General features: G+C 39.8%; 1 protein-coding gene across 2 annotated transcripts; it reads right to left on the bottom strand.

The window, feature by feature from the left end:
• Positions 1-1346: 1346 nt before the first annotated feature.
• Positions 1347-26805, bottom strand: LOC125277453. 2 transcript variants are annotated; one of them, XM_048205839.1, is made up of 4 exons: positions 26746-26805; positions 22281-22370; positions 2858-3483; positions 1347-2281 (listed from the first exon to the last, which is right to left on the bottom strand). In XM_048205839.1, the coding sequence occupies exons 3-4, from the start codon at positions 3407-3409 to the stop codon at positions 1814-1816; spliced, it is 1020 nt and encodes a 339-aa protein (XP_048061796.1). In that variant the 5' UTR covers positions 3410-3483; positions 22281-22370; positions 26746-26805; the 3' UTR covers positions 1347-1813. The 2 variants fall into 2 exon arrangements, with proteins under 2 accessions (XP_048061796.1, XP_048061795.1); XM_048205838.1 differs by lacking the exons at positions 22281-22370; positions 26746-26805 and having other exon boundaries at positions 2858-4624.

The raw sequence follows: 26805 nt of genomic DNA, 5'->3' as shown, positions 1-26805 counted from the left end.
GTTAAATAAAATATCTCGCTTGGCATTGAACTTTGAGCTTTAAAATTTACAGATTTTATTTATACTCTAACAACAACATTACACACTAACTAAAGTTTGAAACATGGGATCACGAAGAACAGGACCTTTAACGCAGGTTGTGCAAACTCATATTTCCCGCAAATTCCTACCAGTGTCAGATTATAAAACATTATACCACGTTCCAAATTATTGTGCAAGTGACATATCAGTTAGATTTCAGTAGAATAAACATTCAGATTTTAGTTTTTCTAAGAAAATGTTTGTTTGTTTATTTATCCATGTCTTTTTAGATAACTGGTATCAGTCTCAGACAAAATAATTTGCCAGGTCTATGGAAACCCTACTTAGAGGTTGTTCCACATTATTAAGCAAGTCACAGTTCTCATGCAATATGGGGAGGAAGAAAGATCTTTTTGAAGATGAAAAGCATGAAATGGTGCAATGTTGTGCAAAAGGCATGAAAACAACTAATATTGTGTGAAAACTGAATGGAGATTATCAAATTATCATAAGATTTGTGAGTGATTTAGAGCACAGCAGAACTCGGTCAGATAAAGGCTTATTAATGTTGTGCACACAAAGTTGTGCATAAAGATGCAGTTCAGACACTCCAAACCAAACCTCACAAAGAGAAACATTTACAGTGGGTTTAGAACTACATGAAGACTCATTTTTAAATAGTTGTATTCACTGACTAATGCCGTACTACAATAGATGGTCTAAATGGATGGATTTCTGGATGGTTGGTGAATGGCCACCACGTTCCAACAAGACTGCGACGTCAGCAGGGAGCTGGCGGGTGATGATTTGGGCTGGAATATTGGGAAGTGAGATGGAATGTGCCTTTAGGGTCTCTGAGGGTATTAAAATGACTTTTGCAAGATATGTGGAGTTCATAACTGGCCATTTTCAGCTATGGTATAAAAAGGAGGATAGTGCCTTCTGAAATACAATGCATTATGCACTATCCCATGCTGCAAAAAAACACCACAGCAATAAAACTGTTGGAAAATGTATTTCTACACCCACTGTAAATGTTTCTCTTTGTGAGGTTTGGTTAGTGATGGCTGAAATGCATCTTTACGCACAACTGCCAGCCTGCATGGGGAGCTTCTTGAGACTCCAGAGACACCAGCAGCTTCAAATACCTGTTTGCTGCTCAACACTGGCTTTTTTATAGCTGCCCTTTTAATACAATTAATGTTTTTGACAGGAACTTTCATTAATATTAAGATTGATACCAGTTATCTAAAAAGACATGGATAAATAAACAAACATTTTCTTAGAAAAACTAAAATCTGAATGTTTATTCTACTGAAATCTAACTGATATGTCACTTGCATAATAATTTGGTGTATTACAAGCTTACCATTGTGAATCGGGCTAAGGTCAGGAGATAGTTTTGAACACCAGCTGGTTATGCACTGTACTTGCTCAATAATTGATTTGGATCATTTTTAACCGAAAACGTCACAGAAAGCAGCTTTAAAAACAACAGACAATCAATTAACTGAAACAAATAGAAATAGAACATCTTTGGAAGAGAACATGAATGGAACATATAAACCTGAACTCTATTAACATTTTTCTGCAGCTTGCAAAGGATCTTTCTCTTTTTATAGGTCGTTTATAAAACCAAAAAAATAAAAAAATCAGTACAAAAATAGTCCAAATAACTCTTGTGCTGCATTTCAAGTGCTCTGACAGCATATTTTGTGTGAGGAAGAGAGTGAAATTTTATCTGTTATTCACTGAAAATCTTTACGCTGATCCCCTTATAGTCAGGTCTCATTCAAAAAGATACATCCAAACTTTGGTCACTGACATCAGAGCTGTTTTGTATCCTATAAGACGCTTTCATCCTCAGTTGCATCTCCACATCTTTTGTCTCTGCTGAGAATTCATTTAAGAGACTTGTTATCTCAACTGCGCTTTCAGTGTTTGTCTTCGGAAAGTTTGTATGACTTGGCACGTTTTTAGCCTTTGTCTCTGCTGAGATCCTGCCTGAGGATCCTGCTGCTTCATCTGCGCTTTCAGTGTTTGTCGTTGGACAGCTTGCATGACTTGCCTCATCTTTCGCCTTTGTCTCTACTGAGATTTCTCTTAAGGATCCTGCTGCTTCATCTGTGCTTTCAGTGTTTGTCTTCGGAAAGATTGTATGACTTAGCACGTCTTTCGTCTTTGTCTCTGCTGAGGTTTCCAGATTCACCAAAATAATTGCTATGGTGCAGAAGATAATAGCCAGACTATAACCTGCAATCTTGGAGAAAAAAAAAAAAGCATAAACTGCTAAGACTAGTCTCACAAATTAGTCATCTTTTTTTTTTTTTTTTCTGTAAGAGTGTTCATTACTTTTTTTAAAGCGAGTTACATAACAATGTAGATTGTACAGGTCTAACTTGATACCGAAAAGTAAGTCTGATTAGTTGGTCATACTAGTTGTTAAGACACAGTATTAATATAGTGGCAATGTTTATGCAACTGTCCCCTGGTGTACTTTACTATGACAGTACAGCATCACTGCACCACCGTGATCCAGACATAAACACTTTGCCTGGACAAATGCTAATTATAACACTCTTCTATCATTTGATCAGCATTTCATGAATTACTGCTGTCATGATTAGAATAAATGTACACACATTTCTATTTTAAATATAATTAATTACCTTCATGGAAATGCAATGAAAACATTCTAACATTAAGCATATTCCATTTGTTTGTTGATTTCAAGAAATTCAGAAAAGTATGTAGAGCAATAAAAATAGTTGTGAAACAGGATAATGCAGTCTTAACCTTTCAAGGGAAAACTGGGTAAAAATCCTATGATGCTTACCTTTGAATCATAAATCCACTTCTGTGTTTTTTCATAACATTCAGTCTCATTTATTTCTGGGCTTAATTCAGTGGGTTTGCACCAATTAAAACATTTTGGATGCAGATCATTTTCACAGGCATAGCGTCCATTCCAGTTTGTTAATCCACATGCAAGATAATCACCATCAATGAAACATATACAGATCCACAAAAGACTTGGAATCCAACAAACTAAAAAAGCTTTAACACAACATTTTATACAGCACTTGAGATCTCCTTCAGATGCTCCAGTGTTGCCCTGTCCTTGAGGTGTTTTTTCGCCGTCTTGACAGCTACATTTATATTGAAAAGGCCTTAACAAAACAAGCATTATAACCAAAGCAAAGAGAGCTGGAGAGCAGAAGATGAGAGCTGATATATCTCTGTTCCAGCCAGCTTTACATGGGCATGAAAATTTTACATCCATAATTCCCTGCAAACCCACTAATGAAAAGCCAAGTGGAACTGAGGTCACAATACTCATTTTGGTCAGCTGTCTGCCAAACATATTCAAAAACTGTAAAGACGGCATCTTCTGAGGTCTGTACTGCACGGTAAGTTGATCCGATGACCTTTTTGGATTCTCCGGTTTGGAAGGTATTTGGCCTGGTCCACAAGATTCACAAAAAAAGAGAACGAATTAATAAAATATTGCTCAGATCCTTGAAATAAATCTTCAAATATCAGCCAACTTGGGAGGGGACAAGTTCAGTTCACTGTGTTTTTTTTTTTGTTTTTTTTTCACCTGAAGTCAAGTCCTAAGCTGGAGTCCAAGTCAAGTCTGAAGTTTGTAACCCTGGAGTCTGAGTTATGTGTCTTTTATCTTTTAGTCTTTTGTCACGAGTCAAGTCTCAAGCCATTAAAGATCAGCAGCTCATCATGGGAGGCAAGAGAGGCACAGTCTACCCAAAATTGTATTAAGGATGATTTTATTACTAAATTTCCTAGTTTTTTTATTTAATTTCATACATAAGAATTTAAATTTCTTGTCTGTAATTTCATCATTGAAACATCATAAAATATTACTGGATCTAAACCACCGCTGCTCTTCCCCAAATGTGCCAAATTTGCCATTTGGAAAACTGGAAAGACTTTGCCTCCTTTGGTTAAAAGTACTTAGTACTTTCTGCGGTTTAGTGTTGAGAGAAAAAAGGAGGACTATACTTCCTTGGTATAACAACCGATCATCACAGAGACTTATGTGATTTTAGTTTTAACTGCTAGTTTGAAGAGTAGAGATATTATAGAGATACTGACAGAGGTGAACAAATTACACAACTTCCTTACTTGAGTGAAAGTACAGACACTACTAGTGCTAACTATTACTCCATTACAATTAAAAGTTGTAAAGACCAATTTACTTAAGTAAAAGTACAGAAGTACTTGTTTTTTTAAAAGTACTTACATATCAAAAGTAAAAAGTAAATGTCGATTGTTGTTTTATTATTGTTGTATTATTGTTTGTAATAGGGCTACTTACCTTATGCCTCTGAAGCAATCTAGTGAATACACTGACCAGTTTATAGTGGAATTAAGAGCTTTTCAAATGTTACAAAACCTATAGAAAATAAACAACTGGTTTCAATTAAAAAAAAAAAAATAAGTAAAACTTATGGAAATAAACTAATGCCATATGTTTTTGAAATAAAAATCTTGTTGAATTACTTGAAAAAAAAATGCATTCCATTAACCGTGTATTTTAATGCATTGTATTTTTAGGGCTTGCATTTTTATGGGCTGAAATTCAACATGGTTGTATATTTAAAGCTGCAGTCCGTAACTTTTTTTGGTTAAAAATTATCCAGAATCAATTTTTGAGCATAGTGCATAATCAGCCACTGTTCAAAACTATCTCCTTATCTCAGCTCGATTCACAACGGTAAGCTTGTAATAATGTTTTATAATAAGAGCGACATGGTGGGTTTCCGCGGGAATTTCGAGCATGTCACTGTTCATCTTTGCATCATTATGTCACATCCGTAAACAGAAAGAAAGGAGTCCCGTCCAGGCTAGTCGGTTTTATAATGTGAGGATGCTGCTGGTAGTGGCACATTTATAGCCTTTTCTCACAGCAGCTGAAATAATTAAACTTATCATTTTGAAGGCGGATTGTAATCCAGAAAGTTCCAAATGACAATCATCAGTGACAACTGGAGATTCACCCGTAGTCAAAAAGCAAAAGACTTTGGACTGTGTGGCTACAGAAATTGAAATCTACAGGTAACGCTAATATACACTAAATATACAGTCACGCAATGCTGATGTTGTTAACATTAACAATTTGAGAACAATGTATAACAGTAATAATAATTTGCAAGGTTTGACATGATCCGAGCTAAAAAATCGTTAGATTTAATCATCATTGGCAGCACGATTTATTGTAGGCCTAATGCTTTTTTCCTCAATTGGTCAGAACAAAAGTGGAAGAAATGTTACTTGTTCAGCTGATATTTTCCAGTGAAAATTCTTATATTGGTCATACTTTCAAGACGTAGAATCTGTGATTCTGAAATACAGTATCCACACCGGTGCAGTGACTGACAGCAAGCATTGGATTCATCCGTGCTGACGAGCTGTGACGAGGCACAACGCACGTACAGATAACTGTTCCGCATATGACTGCAATTGCAGGTTTCAAACAGAGATGACGACAAAGAGGAAAAATGGCGGCTTTAAGGAAACTGCAGCTTTAAGCTGTGAATATTTCAATTCAAAACATTTCACACACATTTTCATTTTTAAAAATTCAACAATCCATAATCACCTTTCAGATTTCACTTCCAAAATATTCATTCTGTTTAAAATACAACCTATAATATTCAGCAGGCAATTTTCGTTCCATTTTATTTCACGTCCAGAAATTCAGTGGTTCAAATTTCAACATTTCGCATCCGGGAACTGCAGGAAAAGCAGTACCGAGCATAATCTCCATCTGCTGTTAGTCGACCTCACCAGCAGGTGGTGCAAGCACGTGTTGACAAAGAGCAGAGCAACATTCATTCATTAAAACAGATTTACATTAATGGAGCAAGTGGTAAGTGCATGTGTGATGATTATAAGGGACAGTATAGGCTATATGCAGAAAAGCTGATAAAGACACAAAAGGGGCCCCTCTGGAATTTAGAGCCAAGGACTGCAAAGGATTTCAAACTGTTGTCATAACTGTGCTTGACAAGTAACAGGTGATTTGATTGGTTTATGGTTGCTATGGTGGGCGGGGCAATAATTCAAATCAAGACTGCACCAGAAAGCTGCATGGTAAGTAGCCTGGCATACCAAATCTAACTAAACTATTATAAGGATGATAAATCTATAAAAAACAAACATGCACATTAAAAAAAAAAAAAAAAAAAAACTATGCATAATATCTGTCTTGATGGCATCCATCAGAAATAATGCTGTTAGTTTGGTATATGAACACATTTTTTGGAAAAGTTATGTTTTTATTGGCGGCCCAATCGGTCTTTGTCAGGTGACATCACACTCATGAAAACCAAAGTGCATTATGGGTGTCGCCGACATATCCAAACAATAGATGTGTTCGAGCTCATGCGGCACTGCACAGACCGATCGGTGGCTGACTTGAAGCAGTGCATTCCGGTTAGTACTTTTGTCCGACTTGAGCTGGCGCTGAAGGCATGTGACTGTGACGTATGATTTCAAAGTACCGCGAGAGCGATTCGAGAGCAGCCATCTGAGTCAGCCAGCGCAGCATCTCAAGAGGAGCTGCACGAGATCTGATGACGACACAGCTGTTTCATGGTCCATGTACGTTTTGATAGTTTGTTTTCCAATTTGAAATTAAATATGCAGAAACGAGAAAATGGTCGTTTCCCGTTTTTTTTGTTTGTTAAAAAAAATGGAAAAACGAGATTTTGACTCGATTTTCGTTTTTTCAGGTCACGGATAGAAAACGGAAACACGAGTTCAAAACTCGTTTTCCACATGTGGGCGGTCATTACACGCCCCTTTCAGCCGATTGGTCAATCAAATCTGAGCCAGTGACGTCATCTTCAGTTCATTCAACAAAATAATAGTCCTCTGCTGCTATATCAGTAGATGTCATAAATCACCTTTCTTCTGTGCAACCTAACGCGTATTTCACAGAAATATGTATGCACAGATAAAAAAAATCTTTAAAAAACCTACAGTAAATTTAATTAAGTCTGTTTTTAAGCTGTCATTGTGTTTTTTCAACATGTAAAATGTAAATGCCTCTACATCTGTTATAGCGCATGACATCCTTTGGGCTACTACCACCGATAGGCTTTACATAATGATAGACTATTCTCTATTATAGATCAGTGGCTAATGCACTCATTTTTTTCTTATTTTAATGTTTTGTTTACATTTTATACATTTAAATTCAATCATTTAGCAGACGCATTCCTTGCAGTATATAGTAGAATATGCAGTCATATTAGAAAATAGGCTATCCACTAGGTGGCGCACAGAGACAACTTATTATAATATCACTAAGACCAAACAGACCAAACTCACTAAACATTGTTAAGACCCTAAGGTATTTTGTTTGTTTTCATCTGTCATTGTCTGTGTATACTCTTTCTGTATGTATAGTCGTGTCTGTGTTCCAGGTGGGCATGGTTTCCACTTACCGGTTGGGAAACACTGATTGGTCCAGCTAAGCATCTGACCAGTACTTAAGGACCACCCCAAACACTCAGCCTTTGCCTCGTGCCTCGTTGACTTTGTGCTATATCGCCATCGTTCTTCGCTTCCATTGATTATACTGTTCGTTTCGTCATCGTTTGTTTGAGTGTCGTGCCAGAGAGATTGTGAGTGTATTAGGAGGTTGTGAGTGTTTGTTTATTGTTACTATTTCTGATTACACGGTTTATTTGATCTCTGCCTGTTTGACTATGCTTATTGAATTCTGAATCTGACTTGTTTGCCTAGAACCCTGTATATACTACTGTAAAAACTATTGTAAATATTACTTTCACTTTAAGGGAAGTAGGGGGTTTGACGCCAATTTATTTGTATATTATTTTCACTTTGTTTATGGTTAAGGGAGGTAGGTAAAGCCGAGTTCAGACTGCACGATTTTAGCCCTGATTTTGGCTCGCCGACAGGTTAAGAAATCGGCGACAAATGCCCGAAATCACAGGCAAATCGGTGCTCGTTCACGCGAGTGACAATCACGCAGTGTGAATGAGCAAAGACGCGATCTGAGAGAATCGCCGACGAGTCACCGACGCCCGTGAGATATTTGGCATGCTAAATATCTGGACCTGTCGGCGATTCAAAATCCTGCAGTGTGAAAAGTGTTCTGACTGAAAACTACATCGGCGATGACCGACAGCCAATGAGAGAGCAAGATACAGAGCAGCGGGGAGTTCGGGGAGGAGTTATAGACCACAATATCAGCAAGCATGGCTTCTCAGATAAACATTACAATTCTATCAAACAGGAACAAAGCACAGACATTTGCTTGACCCTCCGCAACAGCAGCACATTGAAAAGTTGCCAACTCTCCTTGCAGAACACACAATCCACAGTCTCCCCAACCGTTTCCTCCTCCATATTTTTCTTTTCTTTTTCTTATATTCGCTGCATATCAGCGCACAGGCAATTCGTATTGCAAGCTTCTTGCGGGCTACCGTTTTTAATAATAATAATAATAATAATAATAATAACTCCGGTCTTACATGCGTGATATCGCGTTGTTTCCTTGTCACGTCTCGCGTGTGTTTGGTTGTGAAACGTAGTTTGCGTGCCAGACAGAGTTGTCGGCGATTCTTCCTATTGTAAAGTCATGCAGTGTGAAACCTTCTGTCGCCGATCCATCGTGCAGTTTGAACACAGCAGCGACTGAATGCTGGCCAAGATAGTCATGCAGTGTGAAAAGAACAGTGACCCGACTACTTTGAAAATCGTGCAGTCTGAACTCGGCATTAGTTAAGTTGTATTTTGTTTTCTTTATTTTTTTGGGAAGGTAATTTAGTTTGTAAAAGAAGATTGTTTTGTGTGTTATTTTGGCCGTGTCTGCCCCTGACGTTGAAACCCTTACTTATTTTCATTGTAAATAAACTTTGTATTGATTTTGATATCTCTCTGGTATTGAGACTCGCTTCCTTTCTGTTACGGCTGACCCCTAGCGGTCGTAACAACATCATCATAATAAAGTATAGTATGTACAAAAAAGCATTTAATAATACATTAAGCCATTTCCTCCCATAGAAAACCGTTATAAGAAAATGCTTAACGTGGCTTAAAAACGTTGAGATCATATTCAGGGCTCATCTGATTTTTTATAAATATTATACTTTATTAATATGACGTTTATTGAGTTTAAATCGCTGTCTTAGTACATCAAGCCACGTTAAGCATTTTTCACATTTTGTAATATCCCCACGGGGGGGAGACGTGATGCGACAAAATGTTCTACTGTAACCGACGCTTCGTCCTATTTTGGATCTTTGAAATATGCGTAGTATTTAAAGTGTTTGTCACATGTTGTGCATGTAAAAGTAGGAAATATGTGAAGTGAATTTGTGGTCTTTTTCAAATGCATTGATCAATATGCTTGCGTCGACTTCACTCTAAGCTATATGTGCACTGCTTCGACCCTTTCCATGTTCTGACTGGTTGTTACAAACAGAGGAGGTCGGAATCACAGGTAAAGTTCATGATGTTTATTTGAGACAACCAGAGCAGTGAGCAGGTGAGTGAAGGCAGATAAAGTTCTTAGCAGATGGTTATCAAGGCAGTGATACTTGTCTTGATCTTCTCTCCAGGATTCAAGGATGGCAGGCAGACGTGGAACAGAGAACACACGGAAACACTCACGGAAGACCGGAGAACACTGAGGATCTAGGAAACACACTGGAGACAGGTAAGTAGTCCGTAAGGTAGGCATTCGGGTAAGTATGCGTTAACGAGACCGGACAATGACTGTGTGGCTGTGAGTGTCTCTTATAGTGCTGATGATTAGGATGGTGATGAGTGTCAGGTGTGCGTCAGGTGTGAGTAATCCACTCCCGGGACATCTGATGGTTCCCCATCCCAGGGGAACAGTGGGGGCTGATAGCCGAGTACGCACTGGAAAGAGGTGAGACCAGTGGTGGGCTGACGGAGGGAATTCTGGGCGTACTTGGCCCAGCCCAGGAACTGGCTCCAGGAGTCCTGGTGGCCGTGACAGAAGGTACGCAGGAAACGGCCAATCTCCTGTATCTTCCGCTCCGTCTGCCCATTCGTCTGGGGATGGTATCCAGATGAGAGGCTAATGGTCACATCTAGGAGTTTGAAGAAGGATTTCCAGACATGGGATGTGAATTGAGGTCCTCTGTTAGATACAATATCCTCAGGCAATCCAAAGTATCTGAAGACATGGTTGAAGATAAGCTCTGCTGTGACCATTGCTGTGGGAAGTCCTGGGAGAGCAAATCAATCGACATGACTTGGAGAACCTGTCAACCACAACCATCACGCAGGTGTGTCCATTGGAGACCGGGAAATCTGCAATGAAGTCCACTCCTAGATGTGACCACAGGTGAGTTGGAACAGGCAGAGGTTGTAGTTTCCTGGAGGGAAGATGACGAGGGCTCTTGGATATGGCACATTCCCTGCACCCCTTTACGTACCTCCTGACATCCGCTGCCATGTTGGGCCACCAGAAGCGCTGTTTTAACAACGAGAGGGTTTCATTGACCCCTGGGTGGCCAGTGCCCAGCGACGAATGAGAGGAGTGAATGATGGGAATGCGTTATGTCCATGGGATGTATAGCAAACCTGGGGGACAACCCGGCGGGGTGTTAGTGGAGGCATTGGACTCGGGCAGTGTCTGCTCTGACCAGGTTATGGGACTGGCAATGAGGTTCTCTGGGAGAATGGACTCTGAATCTTCAGATCTGAAGATCTGGTATCTGAACTTAACTGTTATTTTATTAAGGGCTCTGTAATCAATGCAAGGCTGCAAGCCTCCGTCCTTCTTGGCAACACAGAAGAAGCTAGATGCAGCAGGGGAAGTAGACCTACTTAACCTTGTGATAGAGCCTCAGTGATGTATTCCTCCATGGCCTTCTCCTCCGGGATGGACAAGGAATAGATCTTTCCTCTGGGCACTGGCTCACCGGGGATGAGATCAATAGCACAGTCCCATGGCCGATGGGGAGGCAGCTTGGAGGCCTTCTTCGGACAGAAGACATCACTGAAGTGGGAGTAACAGTCAGGAATATCTGTGGAGCGTTTCTCCAATGGACTCTCAATAGACATGACACAGACTTGGATCTTCTTAGAGCTAGGAGAACTTGGAACAAGACGTGGGACTTGGGACTGGACTTGGGACTGGACTTGGGACTGGACTTGGGACTGGAACTTCAGGAAAACATCCAGGAAAACATTGGTTACCCCACTTCAGCCGCACACGTGGATCCAGACCTTGACAATATCTGGAGATGAGGGCCTGTTCGTTCCAACCACTCGCTGCTGCTAGATTTCTGAACTGTAAAGCATAATCAGAAACAGATAATGAACCTTGTTTTAAAATACACAGTCTCTCACCAATGGACGAATCCCATGCTGGCTTTCCAAAGACTTCTTTGAAGTGACTTATAAAACTCGAGAGTGATTGCATGACTGGACTATTCTGAGTCCAAAGTGGTTCTGCCCAGCGGAGTGCTTTACCGTCTAGTTGCTGAATTATGAAAGCGACTTTCGCTTTATTGTCAGGATATATGTGCGGCTGCATCTCCAAAACCAGCGAACATTGCAGGATGAATCCGTTGCAAACCTCCGCCGAGCCAGAGAAGGGCACCAGTTTGGCCATGGGACTGGAGATCACAAACGGCGAAGAAGGTACAGCGTGGAATGCGGAAGTGCTCGCTGGTAGTGCTGGTGTGGAAGAACTGGTGAGGGTGCGACGAAGTACTGTTACCAGGTCTTGAAATGGATCTGCAGTGCTCATCATGGTTGCTCAGCGGTGTTGGTCCAGTCTTCTGTTACAAACAGAGGAGGTCGGAGACACAGGTAAAGTTCACAATGTTTGAGACAACCAGAGCAGTGAGCAGGTGAGTGAAGGCAGATAAAGTTCTTAGCAGATGGTTATCGAGGCAGTGATACTTGTCTTGATCTTCTCTCCAGGATTCGAGGATGGCGGGCAGACGTGGAACAGAGAACACACACTTACGGAAGACAGGAGAACACTGAGGATCTAGGAAACACACTGGAGACAGGTAAGTAGTCCGTAATTTAGGCATTCAGGTAAGTATGCATTAACGAGACCGGACAATGACTGTGTAGCTGTGAGTGTCTCTTATAGTGCTGCTGATTAGGATGGTGATGAGTGTCAGGTGTGCGTGGTTAGAACTCTGGTAAGGGAGTGCGACGTGATTGGCTGAGTGAAGAGCCAGGAGTGTCTGTGACACTGGTGTCCAAGGCTGCGTTCCAGTTCGGTTTTAGACACGCACTCGCGAACTTCCCTAAACACTTCCCCTCGGGGGAATCCCTGCCGCCATTTTGAAGTGCGTTCCACTTCGTGAAGTGGACGAGGGAAGTTTATATGGACAGACCCTCGCTCCCTCGATTTTGACCGAGGGAGCGAGTCTACTTCATATGTACACTTCAGGCAGCTCCATAACCCACAATGCAACACGATTGTGACGTCACCGCATATCGCGTTTAATTTACCCCACCACAAACAACTCTATGATATATTAATTATTTTTTAAACATTTAAAACACACATATATACACATAGAATGCTGTATTAAACAATTTTGTAAGGGGAAAAAATAAATAATAAATCAGCTCCATTGCGGATTCCAAGTGATCAAGGGCTTAGGACGTTCCAGTTCAGCCCATACAAAGGTTCCGCCAGAAGTGGACACTCGTGCAACGTAAGCAATGACGTACATCCGAGTCAATGAGACCGAGTGAAGTTAGCGAGGGAAGGGCATTTAAAAACCGAACTGGAACGCAGCCCAAATCTCAATCAAACGCAAGCCCATTCATTCAAATGATTAATAATGGGAAATAACAAGCGCTTCCATTTCAGAGTCCCTGTTATCAGATCTGCTGAAGATGTTGCTGTTCATGTTTGCCAGCCCAGGACATTTTAAAAATCCAGACCAGACGATGTTCTACGGCCATGTCAGGAATAAAGAGTAGCCTATCACACAGTACAGTTAGGTGATATTGATGGAGTATTTTATCCATCGTATGGAAAACAATTGTAGAATTAGTTTGCTTACTATAAAACCTAGAAATGTTTTAAGGCCTCTTGACCTATGTTACTACAAGCGTCAGATGTGTCTAAGAAGTTAACTTGGCCACTAAGCATATTTTGCTGGTAATTTTCCACCAGACAACAGGTGGCTGTGAAATGAATAAAACCATTATTAAGGGAGTCATGTGAAGGCTTCTTGCCTCTGGGGAGTGTTGATTGTTTTTGATACAATATTTCATTTGGCCCATGGGAAAAGCATTGACCATCAATTGGCAGAAGGCCCATGAGAGATAAAGTCAAAAGATGTAGACTAGTTGGCAGTCGGCCACCATTATTAAGAAAATTGTCTCTTACATATGCAACACCTGAAGTTTAATTGGTGAAATGACTATGGTGGAAAGGTCTGGGAGTACATGGGAAAGATGTGTGGGAGGAGAGCCCCTGTAAGTGAGAATATGGGAAAATGTAAGGGTGGATATTACCAGCCAATGATACTACTTTGGTGTGTTTTATGAGATAAGAAAAATGTATAAAAAAATGTGCCCCAGCTAAGAGAAATTCAGATGTGGAGCTGGCAAATCACTTTGTTGCTTAACAATAAAGTTAAATACTTCTGAGACCTGGAACTTCGACTCTGTGAGTTTTTTCTTCGAGACCAGAACTGAAGAGACACAGAGACATCGAATTTGCCACGACAATATTACTTAACCCGTAATATAAGATTTTGGCCATACTACCCAATCATTCATCTTAGTATCAATGTCAGTAGGCTACACTATTTTGGGCACACCACAAGGTGTCACTGTGGCCTCAACGCTTCGCTCTCGCTTACTCTGAGCTCGATTTCTATGTCTGAGGTAAATGCCCTCCTCAATACCCTATGAAAAAAGAAATGTAAAAATACATAAATGTACAAATAAAGAAAAGTAGAATTAAAGAAATGTAGACATGAATAAATGTGGAAATGAACAAATATGTAAATAAATAAATTAAAATCAGAATAAATAAAATAAAAAAATAAATGTGGAAATAAATAAATATATACATAAATAAGGAAATAAATGTATAAAATATATATATATATATATATATATATATATAATTTTTTATTTTTTTATTTTCTATGTATATTTATTTATATATTTATTTTTAATTTTGGCAGACTTGGGATTCCATAGCCAACAGGTGTAATCACAATTCCAAAAATATACAAAAGTAAAGAAGTGGTCCCAGCAGGTAATGTTCCAGCAGGCCCCATTGGTAATGTTCAGTTTCAATTCACTTGGTGAAAATCCACTTTTATCTTATCCTGCACTAAAAATGCTTGGTTATTTTGTCAACGCAAATGCTAGGTTCAGCCTGTTTTATCATTTTATTAGGTTGCTTTTCATATTTTTGCCCAGGTCCTGGGATATTTTTCTGTAACTCAGCTGCTGGGTCAATTGACCCTTCACCGGGAGTTTGACTGACAAGCGATCTAACTAATCAGAATGCCGAATCCGCCACATCTTACACACCCAAAATCGCAGAATCTCACACCCAAATTTACGGAGCCCAGCACATGAAAGGAAAAAAAATTAAATGGTGTGCACAATATACTAATTCATTCCCTTGATTTACTAAATCATGAGCGCGTTTTAGCAGCCTAAATCGAATGAACGAATTAGTAAATCGTGCACGCTATTTAGCCTACTATTGTTTTCCTGCATGTCATGTCCGGGGCTCCGTAGAAATCAGAAATGCAACAGAACATTTCTCAAATTCAGTAAATTTTATGACACCTACAGTGTTGTATTGTCTTAGCCATGTTTTATGTTATCAGTTGTGGAATCTGTAGTATATGCAGTGAATGGTTCTGTCCAGGACACCCCCATATAGTTCGTGTAGTTGGTATGACCCACTGGTGTATGGCATGTTGCCAACTTGGCGAGTTAAGTTCATGGCATGCTAGTAAAGAAGCTGATCGTTATAAAATCCTGTGCGTACGTGTCTTAATGTTAACTAAAGTTTAACAAAGAGCACAACATGGTGTCAGAAGCCACTGTATACGCTGAATAACACCGCGCACATCAAGTAGTGACTGAAGATCACCGCGGCGCGGGCGAACAGTGATGAGCAGCAGCACTGCCAGATTATTCTAGCGAGCCCTACGTGCTAAAGAGACGGACAAAATGGAAATGCTTCATCCGCCGCCACCTTTGTCTCTGACGGGGAACTTGGCTGAAAATTGGCGTAAGTGGGAACAAAGATTTAATTTGTATCTTACTGCCTCAGCTCTAGTGGACAAATCTGAGACGAGACAGATCGCTGTGCTGCTGCATTGCATAGAGAGATCGAATACGAGGATCCACAGCGTAAAAAATTATCTAAGGTCCTCGCAGCACTGCGAAAATACTGTGCTCTGCGAAAGAATACCGTTTTTGAACGACATCAGTTCTGGGCCCACACATTCTCTGAACAAGCAGGCATAGACAAATTCATCACGGAGCTAAGAAACAAAGCACGCACATGCGAATTCGGAGAAACTGAAGATCTCATGATACGAGACAAAATAGTATTCAGCATAACTGACTCAGGGCTTCGTGAACGATTGCTGTCCATATCTGATTTGACACTTTCAAAAGCCATTGATATGTGCAGAGCTAAAGAAGTCACAAGGGCACAAGTTACAGCTATGGCAGCATCATCAGAAACACAATTTGTGCATGCCATTACAAAAAAGGGCCAGCAGCCTAAATGGAAATCAAACAAACCAGCAGTGCACAAACAAATGGCAGCGCCAACTAGAGGACATTTAAAAAATTGCGGCAAATGCGGACGCATTCACATGCCAAGACAGTGCCCTGCCTATAATGAAGTGTGTAAAAAATGTGGCAAAAAGAACCACTTTGCACTTGTGTGCAAATCGAAAGCCAAAATGGACACGCTTGACATAGATACTGAGATATCTGGGATAGACACACTGTTTGTCGGTACTGTAGTTCACTCAAACGCATCAGACATAGGCTGGCACACAAATCTGCGTATGGCAGGCACAGTTGTCACCTTCAAGCTTGACACGGGCGCTGAAGCAAACGTCATTCCAAAGAAAATCGTTGATCAGCTTCAGGTTCCTGTGAACATCCAAAAGACAAACACAGTACTTGTGTCGTATGGAGGCACCCGCATCAAACCAGAAGGTGTTGTTAAACTCCATGTGCAGGCTAAAAATAAAACAACCGACATGATGTTCTTTGTGACTACAGCATTAGATATAGCCCTACTTGGGAGACAGGCATGTGTGCAGTTGGACCTCATAAGAAAAGTAGACGCCCTCATACCATCATCGCCCACCACAAAAACTGAGCTCCTCACCCGCTATGCATCAGTGTTTCAAGGTTTGGGCCAGTTTCCAGGATTGCACCATATTCATACCGACCCTTCCGTTCCTCCGGTAATACACGGCTGCAGGAAGTTACCGTATGCAGTCCATGACCGACTCCGAGAGACACTAGATGAATTGGAAAAAAGGGGTGTCATAAGCAAAGTCTCCAAACCTACTGCATGGGTTAGCAGTCTGTGCATCACAGAAAAGAAAAACAGCGCACTGAGAGTCTGTCTGGACCCCAGAGACCTAAACAGGGCCATACTCCGCCAGCACTACAACATTCCCACCCTGGAGGACATACGGAGTAAGTTAGCTGGCAAAAAGTTGTTCACCATCCTGGATGAGAAGGACGGCTATTGGCAGATTCAACTAGATGAGGAGTCAGCAGATCTCTGTGCTTTCAACACGCCGTGGGGCAGGTATCGTTTTCATCGCATGCCTTTTGGCATAAAGTCAGTGAGCGAGGTATTTCAACGCTTGAACTCCGAGAGCTTTGGGGACATTGAAGGTGTTTTCATGGTGGCTGATGACATGATCATAGCGGCATCCACCAAAGCAGAGCATGATGCCATCCTAGAGAAAGTGATGAACAGAGCGGTGAGTCTAAACGTGAAATTCAACAAAGACAAGTTGCAGTATATGGTCAATGAGGTGACTTACCTTGGCCACGTTATCACTGCAGAGGGAGTAAAGCCTGATGAGTCCAAGGTTTCGGCGATATTGCAATTTCCCCCTCCCACGGACAGAACAGCCCTTCAACGTCTGCTAGGTATGACACGCTATCTGTCGCAATACATTCCCAATGAAGCCACCCTCACTGCACCGCTCAGGCTGTTGCTAAGGAAAGATATAGACTGGCAGTGGCATCCTGAACAGCAGTCAGCACTTGAAAAACTCAGAACAGCCATAGCAACTGCACCTGTTTTAGGGCATTTTGACCCAAAGGAGCCTATAGAAGTGCAGGCAGATGCCTCAAAAGATGGCTTGGGGGCTGCTCTAATGCAGAATCGGCAACCGATTGCATATGCTTCGAGAGCGCTATCTGCGGCTGAAAAGAACTATGCCCAGATAGAAAAAGAACTACTGGCCATAGTGTTTGCTCTGAAAAAGTTCCACCAGCATGTATACGGTGTGCCCATTAGAGTTCAGTCGGATCACAAACCACTTGAGGCAATATTCTCCAAACCCATAGGTGCTGCACCAGCACGTCTTCAAAGAATGCTGCTCCAGCTGCAAAGGTATGACATTCACATTGTTTACACTCCAGGCAACCAGATGCTCATCGCAGACGCCCTGTCCAGAGCGTACATTCAGTCTGATGCAACAGAGAGTCTAGAACTGAGCGAAGAGAAAGTCATCTACGTAGTGAATGGAGAATCGCTCTGTGGTAACATCATGCACATGATCCAACAAGCCACACAGTCAGATCCTGAGCTTCACCTGATACGGCAGCTACATGAGCAAGGATGGCCAGACAGAAAGAAAAATGCCCCACTGGCTGCTCAAGCTTACTGGCCAATCAGACACACTATTAGCATAGATGATGAGCTACTCATGAAAGATGATCGCATTATCATCCCTCGTGCACTGCGACCAGAAGTGCTGAAACGACTTCATGCGGCACACCAGGGTATACAGCGGTCTCTAGCTCATGCCAGATCATGCTTCTATTGGCCAGGACTCACTGAAGCCGTACGTCACATGGTGGAAGCCTGTAGTTGCTGTCAAGAGAGTTGTCCTGAAAATCAAAAGGAGCCACTTATCTCACATCCAGTTCCAGAGGGACCCTGGCAGAAAATAGCCGCTGACATTTTTGACTTTCAAGGGCGTTCATTTCTCCTGATTTTGGACTATTTCTCTAAATATCCAGAAGTCCTACAGCTGTCAGACAAAACATCAGGCTCACTGATAGCACAATTCAAGGCGGTGTTTGCAAGACATGGTGTGCCTGAGATCCTGATTGCAGATCATGTACCCTTTGCCAGTGCTGAAATGGCTCGATTTCAACATCACACACTCCAGTCCAAACTTCCCTCAGTCCAACGGCATGGCCGAGCGAGCCATAAAAACCATCAAAACTATGCTGAAAGCTGCTGCTCAGTCTGGCACTGACCCTCACCTAGCTTTATTGACTCTCCGCAACACTCCTGTCACTGGTCTCAAATACTCTCCAGCCCAGATCCTTATGGGTAGAGTCTTACGTTCCACTTTACCGGCCAGCAAAGCTGTTCTGCACCCTTCTATACCTAAACACATCCAGGAAGCGCTGCAGCATCTTCAATCAAGGCAAAAGAGATGGTATGATAGAACAGCAGCTCCACTTCCAGCCTTAAAGGGGGGACAGAGAGTATATATGAGAATCAAAAACACATGGAAACCAGCTACAGTTGTCAGTATCCGAGATGAGCCCCGCTCATACGATGTTGTCACATCATCGGGCACAATCTACCGCAGGAACAGACGCCACCTCAGGCCTGACAGGTCAATCAAACATGACTCACAACCTGACTGTTCCATGTACACTGACAATGACTTGTGCAAAGACACTGTTCCAAAAGCTGCCCCAACTGAGCTACCTCAAGATGTGGAAAGGAGTGCGCGAGGTCCGGAATGCACAAGAGCTGGACGTATCGTCAGACAACCGGCACGGTTTAAAGATTATGTGCTTACTTAAGTATGATAGACTAGTGTTTATATTGCTTGTTCATAGCAAATGTTTATTTTACACACTGGTGATATTTACAACATACTATACTTGCTTTATGCCTGATTAATACTTTGTTTAAAGCTTAAGAAGGGGGATTTAGTATATGCAGTGAATGGTTCTGTCCAGGACACCCCCATATAGTTCGTGTAGTTGGTATGACCCACTGGTGTATGGCATGTTGCCAACTTGGCGAGTTAAGTTCATGGCATGCTAGTAAAGAAGCTGATCGTTATAAAATCCTGTGCGTACGTGTCTTAATGTTAACTAAAGTTTAACAAAGACCACAACAGAATCCAACTCATGGGCGTCGGAAGCAAAAAAAATGTGGGTGGGTCCTCCCTCCAAATTTTTTTATGCAATTTTATATATATATATTTTGCTCCCATTTATTTTCACACATTGATCACACAGTGCATACAAAGTTTAGTCCCCAAGTGTGCACAACCAGAGAAATACACAATTACCTTTGATTTCGTTAGATATAAAAGAAGCTGGGCCGTACGCAGGGTTTTCTATTTACCGAGGTCACAAATTGTATTATGCTAGGGTGGTTCGGGGGCATGCTCCCCCGAGAAAATTTTGATTTCCTTGGTGTACATATATGCATTTTAAGACGTTTTAAGGCCAACAAATTGGATAACAATAGCTTTAAAACCATGTCAACAAATACATACATGCACAGAGTTTTGAGGGATTAGACAAATGCTGAATTAGAGACGGTAAAAGTGAGTGGGTCCAATATCATTGGTCTTAAAAAGTGGGTGGGTCTTGTCCCACCCACATACAATGGTTCCGACGCCCATTAGCCTACATTAGTCTACGTTATCTGAGGTAACGTAGTTAGCTTACTTTATTGAGTATTACCATTCTATGCAACTTTACACATTTACTATTAATAGTAAATTAATAATTATAAAGTTAAGATTATCATGTTTAGCGTGATCCAGGGGATTAAAACGTACAATATTTCAAACCTAGTGGAGTAATAATAAATTTTCCCAATTTTCCTGATGCATGTCCTTAATTTAATTTCATATGTTGTATTAATTCAGTGTTTATAATGCTAATACTTGAACTACAAAAGAATTTTAACCCAAACTGACTGGGTTTCTTTCTAGAGAGCAAAGGTTTTGTGAAAAAAGTGGAAGACTTAAACATGAAGTCTGTAAAATAAACTGTTAAAAGGATTTGATGATCACTAGTGATAGTATTTTATTCTCTGTTGTCATCATTGAAGTTTGATTTCAGCTTTAATGTATGTTTTTTTTTTTTTTAAGCAGATATTGCCATAGAAACTAGTGGACTGCTGAGTCGCTTTAATGCCAAAATGGCGGAAACGCAGGGCTGCTGCTGGGCGCCGGTGTTGCAATTGAGTTTCTCTTTTTGTCAGTATAAGTTCCTTGACTCAAAGCAAACGAAAGTGCAACCAGGGCTGAAACACACGTGAAAGGCCTTCAGATTAGACTGACTAAATATGATGTTGATCTGATTAAATCTCTAGGAGGAGCTCGTTAAAGTACAATGTCTGGAAAAGGCAAAAACTGCAAAAATTTTGCAGAGAAAATTCAAAATATCTCACTTCCTGTTGGTTTTCAGATTTTGCAACCAGGGACCTTTTTTTGTAGGTATTGGGCTGTTACATGTGTCTACTGAATTTCATACTTGTATGTGAAATGTAGGACGAAGAGCGCTTAATTTCTGAAACCCATATCAGATGTAAATTATCACCACTTCTGACGTGTGTGCAAAGTTTCATGAGTTTGAGCAAGTTTAGGCCCTCAAAAATGTGTTTCATTTCAGAGAAGAATAATAATTGACCAAGCAATAAATATCACTAAATAGATCATGATATAATGGCTCATGAACAGTTATGGATCCATCTGCCATTTTAGCTATTGTCATTGCTTGCATGCTTCACAATACTTGCAGAACGTCTGAAGATTCGGCTGTGCAGCTCCACAATGTTAATACTAGCTAGAACATGAGCTGGCATATGCAAAATTTGGGGTCGTACATATTAATGATCCTGACTGTTGCGTCACAGTCAGTGTTATGGTGAGGTTCGCCTGTTTTTCTGTGGTGTTTTTTATGCACAAGGTTTACATAAGAAGGAGGAAACAATGGAGTTTGAGACTCACTGTATGTCATTTCCATGTACTGAACTCTTGTTATAACTATGCTGAGGTAAATTCAATTTTCAAATCTAGGGCACCTTTAAATGAGACAGGCAAGTTTCCACAAGGTAAAGCTGTTTTTTTTTATATATAATGAATATGTAAAATTGTCATATAATGATCTGGAACAGCCTACTGATAGCAGTTTTCCACATATTCCCATTGTGTGATCTTGCTGCGTCTGTCACGTCCTAAAATGTTTACTAAATTATTCAATTAAAATATGTATAGGATTATTCGAATCATTATTCGATTTGATGGAATTTACAATTAATGCATACATTTTTAAAATGAATATTGTATATGAACTGTTTTTGACTTCAAATGGGCTCTGTTCCTCAAAGCAATATATGGAAGATTTGGATTAATAGATCTGATTGCGTTTTTGAACATTTCATGGTGCATTTGTGGTGTTTTATTTATTTATTTATTTGTTTATTTTTTGCCACAGCATATTCAGAAAAGTCTTTTAATGTCCCACAGTAAACAAAATAAAATTTACATGACAATAATGGTTAAGTGGTTAAATTATTGTTAAATACAGAAATTGCATTTGCTTTAACAAATTTAGCCTTGCTTAAAATGAATCCTTGAAATGAGCAGAATATGGCACCAGAATTCACACAGAACACTAAGTGTTTGTAAGTGAAAGTGAAAGTAAGTGAATGTGTGACCTGCGCTAAATAAATGTGACGACACTGAAAACATAATTCAACAGAATCATCTGATTAATTTCATAAATTAAATATTCAGATTCATGAGGATTATTCAAGTCTTTTATATGTTAATTCTTTAATTTAGATGCTGTTAAATGTCAACATGTTTCATTGTCTATGCAAACATAAGTAAATGTATATCCACAAACCTCACTTAGTTAAAATGCATAGCTTAATTTGTGGGATTCAGCCACAGTCAGACGGCATCCCATCCCCTATGGATCACTTCAACTAAGAATCTTCAGTGCCCTACCTTCCTGCACAGCAGAAACAGATTCCAGCGTTTCCTTTGCTTTGTTTTTTCACAGCCAGGAGCCTCTTCACAGCAGAGAAACTCACCCACCTGAAGAATCACACAAGTTCACTATATATATATAAAATATATATATATATATATATATATATATATATATATATATATATATATATATATATATATATATATATATATATATATATTTAAAAGTGTGGCCATAGTTAACATATGACACTGTGATTGATTCTATTCTTTTTATATATAAGCAGTTTCTCTATTGCTATATGTAGATAAAACAATAGGGGCTCAAAACAACAAGCACGGCTTACATAACTACCAGAGGTGTAAAGTACTTGAGTAATTTTACTTGATTACTGTACTTAAGTATTATTTTTGGGATTTTTACTTTACTTGAGTACATTTAAAAATCAGTACTTTTACTTTTACTTGATTACATTTTTTGAGAAAAAAAGAGTACTTTTTACTCCTTACAATTTTATTTACAGTCAAAAAGTACTTATTTTTTGGAGATCACTTCATTCTATTTTCTTTTGCTATTACCAAACCAATTGAATTGCGCTGATGACCAGTTTAATTTAATGGTTATTTATTCAATGAGATTCATTTTCACATTCCATGAAATTGGTCAGACATGTTCATTGGTCCTTTGGAAGTGACGTCATGTTGCATCAATTACCACAATGCACAGCACCTTGACCTCAAAGAATATACACTAACAAGAAGCAACACTCAACAGAATGTTCCATTGCAACACCTGCACCAGCAGCGGCCTTGTATTTCCGCCATTTTGGGGTGAAGGCGACTTGGCAGTCCACTAGTTTCTATGGCAAAATCAGCTGCTTTGTTAAAAAAAAAAAAAAAAAAAAACTTTTTGCTCTCAGTCAGTTTGGGTTAAAACTCTTTAAAAGATCTAGTATTAGTATTAGACTTATAAACACTGAATTAATACCGACATATGAAATTGAAATTATGACATGCATCAGAAAAATTGGGAATGTTGGACAATAAATATATGAAAATAACAGCTTGATTTTGCAGTGTTGTCTAATGTCCATTGAAGCAAAAGTGTCCAAAAGTGGGAATTATGCGATAATGGACACAGCAGATCATAAGATCATTATGTTTGTAGCGTGATCCATTAAAACGTACAATATAGCTTATTTCAGTTCAGATCTAGATATTATTATTATTACTCCACTAGGTCTGAAATATATTGTTCGCTGCAAACATGATGATCTTAAATTAATTAATTATTAATTTACTATTAATAAATGTGTAAAGTTTCATAAAATGAAAATGCTCAATAAAGTAGGCTAACTACGTTACCTCAGATGGATGAATGGTTGGATTCCACAACTGGTAAAATAAAACGTATATAAGACAATACAACATTTACTGTAGGAGCCATACAATTTACTGGTGACTTAATTTAAAAAACTGTTCTATTGCGCTTCTGATTTGGCAGTGAAATTCACCGATTTGGGGTGCATAAGATGTGAAGGATTCAATGGTCCAGTTAGTATTTTCACCCCATAATGGCCATCTAGTGACTGTTGCCTAAAAAGTATCAGAGTGTCGCCTCTTGGGTTCTAAGCTCTTTGTTGACCTGGAAATTACAGTGGGTACGGAAAGTATTCAGACCCCCTTAAATGTTTCACTCTTTGTTATATTGCAGCCATTTGCTAAAATCATTTAAGTTCATTTTTTTCCTCATTAATGTACACACAGCACCCCATATTGACAGAAAAACACAGAATTGTTGACATTTTTGCAGATTTATTAAAAAAGAAAAACTGAAATATCACATGGTCCTAAGTATTCAGACCCTTTGCTGTGACACTCATATATTTAACTCAGGTGCTGTCCATTTCTTTTGATCATCCTTGAGATGGTTCTACACCTTCATTTGAGTCCAGCTGTGTTTGATTATACTGATTGGACTTGATTAGGAAAGCCACACACCTGTCTATATAAGACCTTACAGCTCACAGTGCATGTCAGAGCAAATGAGAATCATGAGGTCAAAGGAACTGCCTGAAGAGCTCAGAGACAGAATTGTGGCAAAGCTTCTGGCCAAGGTTACAAAAAAATTTCTGCTGCACTTAAGGTTCCTAAGAGCACAGCGGCCTCCATAATCCTTAAATAGAAGACGTTTGGGACGACCAGAACCCTTCCTAGAGCTGGCCGTCCGGCCAAACTGAACTATTGGGGGAGAAGAGCCTTGGTGAGAGAGGTAAAGAAGAACCCAAAGATCATTGTGGCTGAGCTCCAGAGATGCAGTCGGGCGATGGGAGAAAGTGGTAGAAAGTCAACCATCACTGCAGCCCTCCACCAGTCGGGGCTTTATGGCAGAGTGGCCCGACGAAAGCCTGTCCTCAGTGCAAGACACATGAAAGCCCGCATGGAGTTTGCCAAGATGGTGAGAAATAAGATTCTCTGGTCTGATGAGACCAAGATAGAACTTTTTGGCCTTAATTCTAAGCGGTATGTGTGGAGAAAACCAGGCACTGCTCATCACCTGTCCAATACAGTCCCAACAGTGAAGCATGGTGGTGGCAGCATCATGCTGTGGGGGTGTTTTTCAGCTGTAGGGACAGGACGACTGGTTGCAATTGAGGGAAAGATGAATGCGGCCAAGTACAGGGATATCCTGGATGAAAACCTTCTCCAGAGTGCTCAGGACCTCAGACTGGGCCGAAGGTTTACCTTCCAACAAGACAATGACCCTAAGCACACAGCTAAAATAATGAAGGAGTGGCTTCACAACAACTCTGTGACTGTTCTTGAATGGCCCAGCCAGAGCCCTGACTTAAACCCAATTGAGCATCTCTGGAGAGACCTAAAAATGGCTGTCCACCAACGTTTACTAACCTGACAGAACTGGAGAGGATCTGAAAGAAGGAATGGCAGAGGATCCCCAAATCCAGGTGTGAAAAACTTGTTGCATCTTTCCTAAAAAGACTCATGGCTGTATTAGATCAAAAGGGTGCTTCTACGAAATACTGAGCAAACGGCCTGGATACTTAGGACCATGTGATATTTCAGTTTTTCTTTTTTAATAAATCTGCAAAAATGTAAACAATTCTGTGTTTTTCTGTCAAAATGGGGTGCTGTGTGTACATTAATGAGGAAAAAAATGAACTTAAATGATTTTAGCAAATGGCTGCAATAGAACAAAGAGTGAAAAATTTAAGGGGGTCTGAATACTTTCCGTACCCACTGTATAACAGTCAGTGGAAGAAAATGGAGGAAGTCAAAAATCAGCCACAGAATCAAGAGCACCCATGGCCAACAGTTCATCTGATGATGAAGATTTTTTCGCTTCTTTGAAACAGACAACACATGAAGCCAGCAAAGAGTTGGATGGATATCTGGCCTGTGTTTCAGACACCAGTGTTTCAGGCACTGCAGGATTGATTTTTAGCCCCAAAAGAGCTAGGCCTGACACTCACAATTTTGAAAATCAACTTCTGCTTAAGTTAAATCCGAGGTTTTGTAACTTTGAGTAGCATGTTGCATACTGGCATTGGGTAGTAGTCTTATAGTTTGATAATTAAATACAATTAAACACAAACAGTTCTAAAGGAGGATAAAACTTTGTATGTGGTTCATTCACTTCATGTTTTTAGAGATTAAAAGCTTAAACAAGAATCTCTAGTTTTCATTCTTGCTGTTACTTTTACTTTTTTAATACTCAAGTACAATTTTAATGTAGTACTTTTTTACTTTTACTCGAGTATGAATCTGGACAGATACTTTTACTTTTAATTGAGTAAAATTTTCACTCAGTACTTGTACTTTCACTTGAGTAACATTTTTGAGTACTTTTTACACCTCTGATAACTACAGAGTTCCTACTAATAGGAACCTTTTACAACCATGAAACTTTTCCATTGCACTAAAGATTCTTGCTGAGTAGGAAAATGCTTCAGATTATTAAAATATTCTTCACATGAAGAAAAAAAGTAGTTATTTTAAGAACCGTTGACTGAAAGGTTCTTTACCAAAAATGGTTCTATTGTATTGCTATGAAAAAAAATGCCTTTTTTGGAACTTTTATTTTTAAGAGTGTACAGAACAAACATTAACAATGAGAATCTAAACGTGTTATTATAGTTGTATAGTATCTCTCCATTTAAAACATCTGCATAGTTTAAAATGTTCATTAACACCATTTTCTGTTTTTTTCTCTCTCAATCTCTGCTGCTTTCACCGACATTTCCAGATTCTTCCTCAAGCATTTGCTTTTCTTTCATAACTTCCATTATTAATTTTATTCACCACCCTCAACTTGTTAGAGGTCTACCTCAGAGAGCATTAAAACACAACATATAAAACATTTCCAAGTCAAGAAAATATCTGTGGCACATGATTAAAGACAGACTTGCTAAATTTTATACTTTTCTTGAATCACACCATGAAATCAGGAATAACAGCCTACCTGCAACTGGTTTGAATTCACTTTGTGTATGCAACTTTCAGAGTCTGCAGCACACAGCTC

The sequence above is a fragment of the Megalobrama amblycephala genome, linkage group LG10 (genome assembly GCF_018812025.1).
Source record: "Megalobrama amblycephala isolate DHTTF-2021 linkage group LG10, ASM1881202v1, whole genome shotgun sequence".
NCBI classification, from domain to species: Eukaryota; Metazoa; Chordata; class Actinopteri; order Cypriniformes; family Xenocyprididae; genus Megalobrama; species Megalobrama amblycephala.
This window is presented reverse-complemented; position numbering and strand designations above follow the sequence as displayed.

Excerpts from the sequence above, each read along its gene's own strand:
- LOC125277453 (XM_048205839.1), bottom strand. The coding sequence starts at position 3,409 with ATGCCGTCTTTACAGTTTTTGAATATGTTTGGCAGACAGCTGACCAAA. Across the intron at positions 2,282-2,857 it reads AGTGGATTTATGATTCAAAG|ATTGCAGGTTATAGTCTGGC; the intron begins GTAAGCATCATA and ends TTTTTCTCCAAG.